Genomic DNA, 13,495 nt, shown 5'->3' with positions numbered 1-13,495 from the left:
TGTCAGGGCCTTTTCAGATAAAAATGCCTAGCTGGAGACCTACGAAAGGTTCCAAAGACCTTCTAATTTGTGTAGGCGAGCCAAACAGTCATGGGGTTATTTTACAGCACAGTTCTCGGCGTGACTTAGGTTTACATTCCTCCACAGAAATGTAGTTTTTATTTTTTCTTTATTAAAATTGGCGCATACATTTTGGTATTAAAAAAAAAAAAAAAAGCCTGCCAAGATTTTGAAAAGCGAGCCTACAGTTAGGCTGCTAAACCCATAGAACTACTAACGCACACGTTGGTTTTTCTTCCAGAACTTGATGCTCCTACCAATCTGAGGTTTGAGAACCTTACTGATTCAGCAGTGTTAGTGGCCTGGACTCCGCCCCGCGCGCCTATCACGGGGTACCAGTTGACTGCAGGTCCTACAAGAGGAGGCCAACCAAAGCAGTACAACGTGGTGCCATCTGCCACCAACTACCAACTCAAGAACCTGCAGCCGGGCTCGGAGTACACAGTCTACCTCGTGGCACTGAAAGGCAACCAGCAAAGCAACCGACAAACTGGCATCTTCACTACTTGTAAGTGTGGGGATGGGTGAGTCTTCGTTTGTTGGTGTCCTCTTCTAAAGCATGGGTCTGTACTTGAAACTGGCCGTTCTAATGCGTCTTTCAAAACAAGTCTTTAGAAATAACATTTGAGTGGAGCTACTTGGGAAATGACTCCTTCCCCCCCCCCCCCTTAGAAATTTAGGCAAAAATAAAAAACGTTTCATTTCTGATGAAATCCATAGAATCGTAGAACACTAGAACTGGAAGGGACCTGAGAGGTCATCAAGTCCAGCCCCTTGCCCTCACAGCAGGACCAAGCACCATCTAGACCATCTCTGACAGATGTCTGTCCAACCTGCTCCGCGATATCTCCACTGATGGAGATTCCAAAACATCCCTAGGCAATTTATTCCAGTGTTTAATCACCCTGACAGTCAGGAAGTTTTTCCGAATGTCCAACCTAAACCGCCCTTGCTGCAGTTTAAGCCCATTGCTTCTTGTGCTATCAGAGGCCAAGGGGAACAATTTTTTCCCACCCCGTCTCCCTGTGACTCCCTTTTAGATACCTGAAAACACCTATCACATCCCCTCTCAGGCTATGACTACACAGCCGCTTTTTTGCAGAAGATGATATGCAAATTGTGTTCGCATTTGCATATCTTCTGATTCTTTTTGTGGGAAGAGGCTTTGCCAATAAAAAGCCCCGTGTAGACAGGGCCATTTGTCGGGAAAACCCCCTCCTTCGCAAAATCCCTTATTCCTCAAAAATTGAGGTTTACAGGATCTTGCAAAAGAGGGGGTTTTTTTCCCGACAAATGGCCCTGTCTACACGGGGCTTTTTATCGGCAAAACCGCTTCACGCAAAAAGAATTGGAAGAAGATATGCAAATGTGAGCACAATTTGCATATTCTCTTCTGCAAAAAATGGCATTGTAGCCGTAGCCTCAGTCTTCTCTTTTCCAAACTAAACAATCCCAATTCCTTCAGCCTTGCATCATAGCTCATGTTTTCTAGGCTTTTCATCATTGTTGTTGTTCTTCTCTGGACCCTCTCCAAATTCTCATGTTTCTTGAAATGCGGTGCCCAGAATTGGACACACTACTCCACCTGAGGCCTAATCAGCGCAGAGTAGAGCGGAAGAATGACTTCTCGTGTCTTGCCCACAACACACCTGTTAATGCATCCCAGAATCATGTTTGCTTTTTTGCAACAGTGTGTCACTGTGGACTCATATTTAGCTTGTGGTCTACTATGACCCCTAGATTCCTTCTGCAGTACTCCTTCCTAGACAGTCGCTTCCCATTCTGTGTGTGAAATGGATTGTTCCTTCCTAAGTGGAGTACTTTGCATTTGTCCTTATTAAACTTCATCCTATTTGCCTCCAGATCATTTCTCCAGTTTTTCCAGATCATTTTGAATTCTGACCCTATCCTCCAAAGCAACTGCAAAAAAGTTTGTTTTTTCTTGAAAAACGAACCTAAACCTGAAAATTTCTAGAAATGTTAGTGGCTGTCAACCAAACCCGTAACACATTTCAGGCAAGCACACATTCTCCATTTCACCCAATCTGTTTTGATTGGGAGTTGGATTTTCAAATTTGGCAGTGAAAACCAGGGGAGGGGGGGAATCATTAAAAGCTGATATGTCCCATGGAAATTTGCATTTTGATGAAAGCCATTTTCCCTCCAAAATCATTTTCAGACAGTTGTACAGTTGAGGATTTCTAGTGTGTTAGCTAGTGGTTGAAGAGAATAAGTAGCGAATAAGAGGGCAATTTCTTCCCAAGATTATAGGTTAAGATGAGTTTAAGAACTACTGTGTATCTGTAGAAAGGATAGATTTTGCTATTCAAATGATGAAGCTGTGAACAAGAATCAAAACTTCTTATTGATAAGTCGGATAACTACATTCTCTGTTTTAAGGAGTGTGTGGATTTTATATCCCTGTGAAGTTAAACTCAAGCATCCACATTTATCCCTGATGTAACTATTGACTTCTGTCAAGTTACACCAGAGACACACTGAACTCATAGTCTGCATCCAGATCTACACTAAAGGGGAAGGTCGAATCAAGATGCGCAACTCCAGCTATGTTACTCGCATAACCGGAATCTATGTACCTTGTTTCAAGTTTCCCCACTGTTCCCACAGAGGGAGGCCGACGGGAGCTTCCGTCGGCTTCCCTTACTCCTTGCAGAAGCAGGAGTATTGGCTGCTGATGTTGTGGGGAGGGTTAGGAGAGGTGCCTTCTGAGTTTGATTTAGCGAGTCTTAACTAGACTTGCTAAATCAAACTCCAGAGGATCAATCACAATAGTGTCAATCTTCTGCTTAGTGAAGACATGGCCTGCATTAGGTGTGGTCGTTTTTGGTGACACTGAGTGGCTGAGAAAGAAAGCTATTGCCTTTCACATCTACTTGATTGGAGCGAATCCACTGCAGGATTGGAATATGTTGTGTAACTGTATAACTTTTACTCACCAGTATTTTAAAAAATAAAATCCGGGCCAAGGCAATTTCCTTGTGAAGTCTGCAAATATGTTCCACGATCAGCCAAATTACAAACCCTTAAAACAAATGGAAACAAACGTTAATACTCCTCTTCTCCATAAAGATCACAAATGGCTTGAAGGGCATGCGTGGAACCAATCAACCCAACCCAAGGCTGTTCTTTAATTTTGCACTAAATTAGCACAAATACAAGGCTGAAAGTAGATAACTTGTAGATCAGCACTTACAGGTTTCTGTAACTCTGAGTATCGCTGAGTCTGAACTCCATTTCTCTGTTCATTTCACAGTGCAGCCCATGAGCTCCATCCCTCCCTATAGCACCGAAGTGACAGAAACGTCTATTGTTGTTACCTGGACACCTGCGCCAAGGATTGGCTTCAAGGTATTTTCTTGCCGCAACCTTGGGCTCTATTTTTGTCTCTATCGCTTAATGGACATTAGTTGCCACCCAGGTAGGACCAGTTAAGAATTAATGGCCATAGATTGTACTTTGGTAAAAGACGGGCAGGGAAAAATATGAAAGACAAAGTACAGAGGGGTAGGATCTTGAGTTTTGTCGGAAGCGAAAATTCAGGGGTTGAAATGTTTATGCGAAGGAGTTTATGCTCACACACGCCTGATCCATGGAGTCTTTCACCGGACTTCTGTGGCTTTGGATCAGGCCCGAATTTCGGGCATCCTGAAGATAGTCCACCATGAGGTCACATGGTTCCATGATGCTGCATTTCCTGAGGCTTCTCCATCTGCAGGGCTCTCCATGGCCTTTGTGCTCCAGCATAGGTGGAGTTTCTCAAAGCCTCCAAAGCCATTAGCTGAATGTGTCCAGTACGCGTATTGTCACCTAGATGATTAGTATGCTAGGCTGGAAGGCAACCGTCCCCCTTTCTTCTCTGCTCCAGCTGGGTGTGCGACCGAGTCAAGGTGGAGAAGCCCCCCGGGAGGTGACATCTGAGTCTGGGAGCATTGTCATCTCTGGCCTGACTCCTGGAGTGGAGTATGTCTACAGCATTTCCGTCCTGATGGACGGCCAGGACAGAGACACGCCGATCGTCAAACGAGTAACTACACGTACGATACATCTGAATATTCTCACTAATCTTCAATGCTCTGACTCTACTGTGCTGTGCAGTTGTGTGGCTGAGTGGGGAGGGTACTTGTGGAGGACTCGGAGGGCCGAATCCTATTTGCTGCTGAAGGATAGCCCTGGGCAAGCCCCTTTGCCTCAGTTTTTCTCTATATTTAATGAAAAGAAGGATGACTTTTCTTTATAAAGTACCTTCATGTCGGGGTTTAGTCCAGCTCCCATTGAATTCAACTGAACACTAAAAGCAATACTACTAGTAATAGTATTTCTAAATCCCGTAATAGTATTTCTAAATCCCTAAAACACTATCTCATTTTCTCTCTGATTCTCCAGTGACCTTAACATTAGTGCATGTAGCATGTTCGAAGCTACATCTCCTCTTGAGGGAAGATCAATTCTGTGGTGGTTGATTTTTCTGGCATTTGATTTAGCAGGTCTGGTAAAGACCCACTAAATTGAATACCGAGTGTGCCGCTGTCAGCGCTAGTACTCCTACTCCTCACAAGGAGTAAGGGAAGTCAATGGGAACGTTTCTCACATGAAGATGACACAAACTTAGCGTAGGGTACCTTGACACTGGCTAAGTTTTGTGTGTGTGTGTGTTGGTTTTTTTTTTTTTAATATAAACATAGCTGGAATTGCGTACCTTAAGCCGACCTTCCCCTGTAGTGTGGACCTGGCCTGAGTGTAGCTGTGACAGTAGCTTTTGAGTTGTTTAATGTTAAGGGATTAGGCTGTTTTGCTTTCCAAATTGTTAGCACATTATGTATTTGGTTTCTTGTAGCTCTGTCCCCACCAACGAACCTGCATCTGGAGCCGAACCCTGACACTGGAATTTTGACTGTCTCTTGGGATAGAAGCACAACTCCAGGTAACCACATAGCAACTGAAACAGCTCTGCATCACAATAGTGTAGCTCAAGAACAACTCCAGTGATTTACTCCAGAATTATACTAGTGTAATGGATGACTGAGCACTTGCTGTTCACCTGGCACTGAAGAAATGTTGTGGTCCCATGTAATTGTTTGGTATTTTTTTCCCCACTTATATTCAAATATCATCTGCTAGAACACCAATGTTCTATGTTCCTATATGAAATCGGACTGCAACAAGAGTCTCAAAGCCGTACGACCATGTCAGACCGTGGTATTTCAAAGGGTGCTAGAGATTGCCTTTCAAGTCAGGTAGTGCTGGGGAGTGCATGGACTTTAAGGTGGATAGAAAGCGAGCTTGATTGTCGGACTCAATGGATAGTGATCAATGGCAGCCGGTATTAAGCAGAGTGCCCCAAGGTCAGTCCTGGGGTTGGTTATGTTCAAATCTTCATTAAAGATCTGGATGATGGATTGGTTTGCAGATGACACTAAACTGGTGGGACCGGTAGATATGCTGGAGGGTAGGGATAGAATCTAGAGTGACCTAGACAAATTGGAGAGTTGGGCCAAAGGAAATCTGGACATCAAGGACAACTGCAGAGTCCTGCACTTGGGACAGAAGAATTCCATCACTGCTACAGGCTGGGAACCGACCGACTAAGTAGTAGTTCTACAGCAAAGGACCCAGGGAATACAGAAGACAAGAAGCTGGATATGAGTTGTCAGTTCACCCTTGTTTCCAAGAAGGCTAACGGCATATTGGGCTGAATTGGTAAGAGCATTGCCAGCCAATTGAGGGAAGTGACTATTCCTCTCAATTTGGCACTGGTGAGGCCGCATCTGAAATATTGTCTCCAGCTTTTGGGCCCCCCGTTACAGAAAGGATGTGGACGCATTGGAGAAAGTCCAGCAGGGGCAAAGAAAATTATTAGGTTGGGGCACATGACTTACGAGTTGAGGCTGAGGGATTTGGACTTTGCAGAAGCGAAGAGTGAGGGGGGATTTGAGAGCAGCCTTCAACTACCTAAAGGGTGGTTCCAAAGAGGACAGAGATGGGCTGTTCTCAGGGATGACAAATGACTGACCGAGGCGCAATGGTCTCAAGTTGCAGCTGGGGAGATGTAGGTTGGCTATGATGAAAAATTGTCACTAGGAGGGTGGTGAAGCACTGGGATGGGCTCCCTAGGGAGGGGGTGGAATCTCCATCCTTGGAGGTTTTTAAGGCTCAGCTTGACAGAGTCCTGGCTGGGATGATTGAGTTGAGGTTGGTCCTGCTTTGAGGAGGGAGTTGGACTTGATGGCCTCCTGAGATCTCTTCCAACCCTAATCTTGTACGAGTGAGGAGTCTGCTCCAGTCTCCTCCCTAGTTACCACAGAGTCTGAAACACAGAGCAATAAAGACCAAGAGGGTTTGTGGCAGGAAGGGAAAATTGGGAGTTAGTTCATTGAAAAGGAATGGCATTTTCCAAAGCCCCCAACCTGGCCTAACTCTTGTCCCGTGGATGTGGAGAGAGTATTTCCCTTGACGTCAATAGGAACTTTTAGGCCAGTGCCGAGTGCTTTTGAGATCCCTGAGCTGAGGTGCCATTTTCTCATTTCTTGTCATTAGCATTTTGGCTTGGGAACTCGGTGGGTGTGTTTCCAAAGAATCGCCAGGTGTCTCCCGCTAACGTCTATGGATGCTGCTCAGCTAAGGCCCCACTGGGCACCTCTTCGGAAATATATCTCGCTGTGTCACTAAGAAATGAACCGATATTGAACTAGGGCTCGCTGGCCTGGTTCAGGGTGGCAGGGCCCATCTAGTAGCCACCATCTGTATTTTCTCTGAGCAATTGGGCCCAAGCCCGGTTTAAATAAATCCGTTATTTGATTCCTGTGGTCTGTATTTCAGGGGTTACTGGGTACAGAGTTACCACCGTTCCTACCAGCGGGCAGCAGGGTTACACCCTGGAGGAAGTGGTCAGTGCCGAGCAGACTTCCTGCATCTTCGAAAACCTGAGCCCCGGCCTGGAGTACAATGTCAGTGTTTATTCTGTCCAGGACAACAAGGAAAGCGTCCCCATCTCCAAAACCATCACGCAAGGTGAGTAGCGGCCTTGGCCCCGGGAACAGCCCCACCTGGCAAGCGGTCGGCATGTGGACCTTCCACGGAGTTTGCCGCTGGACCTACACCTCAGCCCTTATTCTCCCTCACACATTGGCAGCCCATCCTCAGGGGCACATGGGACATCCCCATGGGACTCCACCCGGAAAGTCTGAGCTGGTGAAGGAAGGACATAATGTTGTACTGGTAGGAGCTAGGGGTGTTACGTATCGATTAATTCAATAGTCGATTAACTTCATGAATTCTTATTGGTTATTCAACTAGCCTATAGTCCTCGGGTGGGGCTGGCAACCTCACTCCTGAGGATCCCCCTGCCACTCGGCACTGCTGCCTCTGTATCAGAGGCAGCAGCACAGGGTGCCAGGTAGGAGCTGGTTCGTGACAGGAGACCATTTAAAAACCAGCTCCCCTTGGGCACCAGCTGCCTGTCTGGGGAGGGACCTGAGCTCCTAGAGCAGGAGCTAAGCCAAGCTGCCTGCCTGCCTGGCTCCTAATACACTTTAAATGCAGAGTCGCAGTGGGGGTAGGTCCTGGACCCAGTACGAGCCAGCTCTGAGCTGAGCTGCTGGCCAGCCTGCTAAAAAAGGCATAGGAGGGGAGAAATGTGTGTAGTCTAGCAGTAACCTATAAGCTTTGGCTTATCGGTTAATGGGTTAATCGACTCCACTATTACATCCGTGGTAGGAGCAGGCAGCGGTTTGCTCTGTGGGCATTTCACTCCGTACTGGGATGCCTCTGTCGCCGGAGGCCGACAAGCATCCAAACCCCTGGCCGGTTGGGATTCGTTTTGCTGCGTGAGGGTTTTGTTCAGCTTTGCTTCTGCCAACCCACGAAGCGTGGCCAGTGGTTGTGTTGGGCAATGCTTGCTGTTAACCCTGCTTTTAAAATGTCTGGGCTTCACTGAGCTGCTATGGGGTCTAAAGCAGTGGCGCTATATCATTAAAGCAGTGACCGCTTTAACCTTTACCATGCTCCAGTGCGGGGGGGAATGCACTAAAATAGCATCCTCTGTCGTCTGGGGACATGGTAAATGCATCCTAGGAGTCTGAGCCGTTATTTGACAGAAAATGGACACTTTGCTGCGCTTCCTCTGGAACATACTTGTTTTTCATAACAGAGCAAGCACTTGTGATGGTTATTAAGCAAACCAGCTTCTCATGCCCTTTCCATCTGACCCTCCATTTTGCCAGTGAACGCTGAATGATCCTTTCCCATGTGTAATGACCCCTTGGCCCTTTCTTACTAAGGGGGGCTCCATCCCAACGCCCATTGACTTCATGATTGTTCCCCGGCCAGACCGGGCTGGAGCAGAGCTGTTGACTACCAAGAAACTGGGATGGTTCGTGTCCCAAGGTAAAGGCAAAGCAATCCCCAGGGTTTCCGTCAAGTCGAACATGTGAGAGTACAGCTCTACTAGCCTTGCAGTGTCCGTCGGGATAAATCTCACAGCCTACACAAAAGTGCGGGCTGCATAGAGACGGTTATGCAAACGAACCCAAATTCAATGGCTTGGTTTTCAGATTGCCAAGTTGGGTGAAGAGAACCAAGTCGGTTTCTCTCCGCCACGCTCTGCTCCTAGCAGAACGTTCAAAGCCTGCTGATGCTTTGAGTGTCTGATGGAAAAGCCACATTCTAGAAAAACTCATTTGTAACCATTTGCATTTTTTCTAAATGAGCTTTATTTTGGTCCTAAGTTTGGGGGTTTTGTTTCTGCACTTGTGGTAGAGCTATCGCTGTAAGTCTTTAAGAATACTGGGTTAGCAGCTCGGCTTCTTTTAGGCTAACGAAGACACACTGATACCAGGTGCTTGGTGATCTATATAGAGTTACAGGCTGAAACTCTCTAGTCTGGCAACATCTGTGGTCCGGCACAATTTTAATTAGCCAGATGTCCACTTATCATGGACGTGGCCAACTTTCCCACAGTCCCATAAAGTTTGTTCACAGCCACCAGTCCTGGTTCTGTGTTCGGTGCTGCTCAGCTCTAATTTACCCCTAAATGTCTTCTAAAAGCCCAGCAAGCAGGGGAAGTGCTGCTAGACAACAATGATCTTCTGTGGGTTCAGCAAATTCTCTGGTTTGGTACCAGTCAGGTCCCAAGGGTGCCGGACTAGAGAGGTTTAATCTGTACAGTTGTTTCTGCCAGCTCAGGATTGGGCCCAATCCAGTTATTTCAGCCTTCTCAATGGGTTGATAATTTTGTGATCTGAACAGTTAAAGCTGAAGATAATATTCTGACTCTTGGTTTTAAAGGCAAAAATTCTTGAGGGTTAGTTATTACAAATCCAGTTTTCTGTTGCTTAAAGATTAACAGGCGAGAGACATTTTTATAGGCTAAAATTGGGTATGTGCCTTTGAGAGAGACATATGAAAAATCACCTGAGGGGCCCAATTGTCTCCATGGGCGTTAGGAGCCTAAACCATTTAGGCTCCTATACATTCTATCAGGCAGGGTCCAGATCTTCAAAGGTACCCAACTCCCTTGGGAGTCCTGCGCTCCTGCCTGCTCCTGGCCCTCCGTGTGCTGTGAGGGGCTATTTCATGTGAGGAAGGGCAGCACACTCGGGCCCTCAGCAGCAACATGTTGCCCATTGCCGCTGTCGCTGTACTGTTTCCTCGCTGTTGAGACGTGTAACCTGACGACCACTGCTTTATTTCCTCCCCCTCCTCTTTTCTTTTGCCTCTGTGTGTGTCTTTGCTGTTCTCCCCCCCACTGCGCTCAGCAGAGGTGCCTCAGCTCACTGACCTAAGCTTTGTTGACATAACTGATACCAGCATCGGCCTGAGGTGGACCCCGCTAAATGCCTCCACCATTATTGGTTACCGCATCACGGTAGTTGCGGCGGGAGACAGTGTCCCTATTTTTGAAGATTTTGTGGACTCCTCAGTAGGATACTACACGGTGACAGGCCTGGAGCCGGGCATTGATTACGACATCAGCGTAATCACACTCATTAATGGCGGAGAGAGCGCCCCCACCACTCTGACACAGCAAACGGGTGAATTTTGAAAAAAAAAACAAACAAACATGCCTGCTGTATTTGGGACCTGGATGGTGTTTCATGCCGTCACTAGCTGCTAGGATGACCGGGGGTTTCTCTGAGAAGAATTGAGCCGCTCAAAGACCAGGGCCAACTTCTGTTTTAAATATGGGAAAGGCTGTGTAATTTGCATTTTTTTTCAACCCCATGCATGAACTGCATTTTTACATTGCAGATAACTGCAAAGTCAGGGCTTTATTTGCAATGGCTTTTCAGGCTTCAGTCTTAAACAAGTCCTACAATCCCCAAATTATAAAAACCTGGATTACCATCCTCAGTGTGAGCTGGTCTCCCCAAAGGGTGGACATGATTCTGGAGACCTCCTTGGGTTTCGCTCCTGACCCTCGCCCTGGGTCAAACCACTTGGTTTCTTCGTAATTTTGGGGTGGTGACTTGACTCTTCAAGTTGTGCCTTACAAGGAGGACAAAAATCACCGCTCCCTGAGCCCACGCTAGTGACAGGCATGTCACATTGTCCAGGTTCTCTGTAGTGCATGAGTAGCAGATAGACTGAGAACTAGTTTGTGCATGAAACCCTGTTGCGTGCGAATAAACCATGCAGGTGCTAAACCCTTCCACACACAAGTAGGCAACGCGGCGAATGACTTAACGGATTCACCCTCTCCTCCCCTCTGCATGTCTCTGGGATGAAACGTCTTTCTCGTGTTTATGCTGCTGTTTGGCAACCGAAGCCTCTCTTGGCCACATCTTTATAACATGAGATCCAGCTGCGCCAGCCTCCTTGCTTTCAAATGATCTCAACAGAATTCGGTTAAGTATTAGCAATTGCCAAGAGGTTGAAGGAGCCCGACAGTAGCCAGAGTGTTTAACGGGAGTGGAACGGAATGTAGCTTAGGAGTATGTTCGCATGGGTCTGTCACAGTAGCCTCTCTTTTGCATGAGATACATTGTAGATTTCCTGAGCCTTCATCTGGGTAAACACTCACCTTCCAGAAACTGTTAAAAACACCCCAGTATTCTTTGCATGTAGCTGTTCCTGCTCCGACGGATCTGCGCTTCACCAACGTGAGGCCCGATACCATGCGGGTAACCTGGACCCCTCCAGTCTCCATAGAACTGACCAGTTTCCTGGTGCGTTACTCACCTGTGAAGAAAGAGGACGATGTTGCTGAGCTCACCATTTCACCCTCCGATAACATGGTGGTCTTAACAAGTAAGAGGTGACCCGCATCGGTCAGCTGAATGTCAAGAGATTTCTCCACAGCAGCCCTTCCCAAGCTGAGTCGGCCTCGCGCTAGCTGGTCTGTCGATCAATATGCTGGCTGTGGTCCCATGGTTTTAGCTTCTTCTCCCTGGTTTGCACCAGCTAGATACAAATATATAGAGTCCTTTCTGAATTATGCTCCTATATAGTAATGAGTTTAGCTGCCACATGGACATGGAGTGGTCAAGAGCCGGAGAGACATTCTCCTGATTTGTGACTTGGAAGTGAATTGCTCCCTCAGATAATTTCCTGAAGAGGTGGTCCGTCCTCTGAACACGTGGAGATCTCCAGCTCTCCAGGAAATGTCTTGTTGGAGACTCAGCCTCTAACCTCCAGGAAGAAAAAGCAAGACATTTACTGGCATAAGTGTAAATACTGGTGTAAATAGGTCATAGCTTCATGGACTTCCACAGAGCTATGCTAATTTACACAAGCTAGGGACTTGGTTTATTTTAACAAAGTTAAAGTCAAATCTTAGTGAACGTTTTTCCTGCTAAGACCAGGACAATGATTCATCACACTCTGGGGCAATTGAGCCTAGTTAGGTATTAAGAGTAGGTACATATTACATATCTTGTTTGACAAAAGGCCAATGACTTGTCGTGCACTTGTGTTGATGAAGAGACAAAGGATCAAAATAAGCAAAAGGTCCTTTTGTGTCCGTCTTTAAATTTGGGAAAGGAGAATTAAAGCGCTGTCTGAATTTGTAGCTGTACAGTGCAATTGATCTCTTACATGTCTCACAAGGGCATGATTAATTTGCTTGTCTTCATACAAAAGTCGTATTTTGTTGGGAGGATTTTCCCTAGAAATGGGATGAGTTGATTAAGAGACGGTCATGGCTTGAAAAATAAAGGACCACTTTCTTCTCTGGCATAAATCAGAATCTCATCACTGAAAGTCAGTGGTGTTAGTCACTTTACAGCCGGGGAGAATCTGGCCTTATGCATCACTAAATGCTCAGAGCTGCACGGTCTCTATGGACAACTACTCACTGCCAACAAACGCATCTAAATAATGTCCTGGCAAAATAATCCTAACTAAAGAAGCCACCCACCTTCGTTTGCAGGCTAAAATTTCCGGTCAAACAGAAGGCCCTCCCTGTAGCAGAGAAAGTTGACACTTGGAATCCAATGTCCAACTATGCAACAGGCTTGGGTTTTGCACAGGCTGAGCAAAAATCGGTCACTCCTCCTGTGTTGGTTCAAATTACTGAGGTTTCTCTTTTGAGCCAAAGGTCACTCAATTGCAAGCATCTAAACTGGTGTGGTCTCACCCTTCAGATCTGCTGCCTGGCACTGAATATCTGGTGAAGGTCTACAGTGTCTATGAGCAGCATGAGAGCACTGCTCTGACTGGCGTGCAGAAAACAGGTATGTGGAAAACTTCTGTTGGCTGCTACCTCTTCCATTACCCGTTCACTAATAGGGCCTAGGACATAACGGCCTTTAAGAACTGGCACTCCTTGACTTTTATTGTTGTCTTGTTGGCAAGCTGCACAAAAATGTTAAAGGAGTAATATAGACGCACTTGGGAAATGTGGAGCATCATGGTCAAAGAGGCAGGTCTTCACCTTGGCTTCAATGGGGCTATGGTGATTTGGTGCAGTAAAAAGACAGTGTGCAGTAGAGCTCTGGGCGGATACAAAATTTGTACCTGGACTCGCGTCCATATCTGCAAAAATGAGATGTGAATATCCACATCCGTATCCATGGATGCGGATATCTGCAAAATTTGCAGGCTTCTAGATGCAAAACTTGTATCCGCATTTGTATCTAGGCAAAAAGGAGCCCTGGATATCCGCACCCACATTTGTGGCTGCAGATTTCTTGCGGAAATAAAGCCGGTATCTGTGGTTGTGCAGGGCTTTACACATTCATCAGGCTTAGGCTCTTTGCACTGTATCCCTTGGATATTTTACAGCCAAATACCAGGAATGCTCTTCTGCGTTTGCACTTTGGCTTTTCTGTTCTCTGAAATCAAGGCTGGGTATTTTGTTTGGGCAAACATTTAAATCTGTCAGATACCTCCGGTTCAGGGGACTCCAAATGTAGACCGAAGTTATGATGAGATTCCATATTTTGCAATTACATTCTCGTGGCATTTTTGACACCACTTT

The 13,495-nt window shown here is 46.3% G+C and overlaps 1 protein-coding gene across 5 annotated transcripts in view; it reads left to right on the top strand.

The window, feature by feature from the left end:
* The window catches only part of FN1 (fibronectin 1), a 71,341-nt gene that overhangs the window by 34,058 nt on the left and 23,788 nt on the right, over nt 1-13,495 (top strand). For 3 of the 5 annotated variants that reach the window (XM_089779832.1, XM_089779830.1, XM_075933958.2), the window contains exons 20-27: nt 302-568; nt 3,335-3,429; nt 3,947-4,115; nt 4,916-5,002; nt 6,898-7,089; nt 9,837-10,109; nt 11,143-11,325; nt 12,660-12,749. In XM_089779832.1, the coding sequence (XP_089635958.1) occupies nt 302-568; nt 3,335-3,429; nt 3,947-4,115; nt 4,916-5,002; nt 6,898-7,089; nt 9,837-10,109; nt 11,143-11,325; nt 12,660-12,749 (1,356 nt within the window). The remainder of the gene's footprint in view (nt 1-301; nt 569-3,334; nt 3,430-3,946; nt 4,116-4,915; nt 5,003-6,897; nt 7,090-9,836; nt 10,110-11,142; nt 11,326-12,659; nt 12,750-13,495) is intronic. The other 2 variants (XM_089779833.1, XM_089779831.1) reach the window with 1 other exon arrangement.

Source organism: Pelodiscus sinensis, chromosome 7 (genome assembly GCF_052426305.1).
Source record: "Pelodiscus sinensis isolate ZL-2025 chromosome 7, ASM5242630v1, whole genome shotgun sequence".
Lineage (NCBI taxonomy): Eukaryota > Metazoa > Chordata > Testudines > Trionychidae > Pelodiscus > Pelodiscus sinensis.
This window is presented reverse-complemented; position numbering and strand designations above follow the sequence as displayed.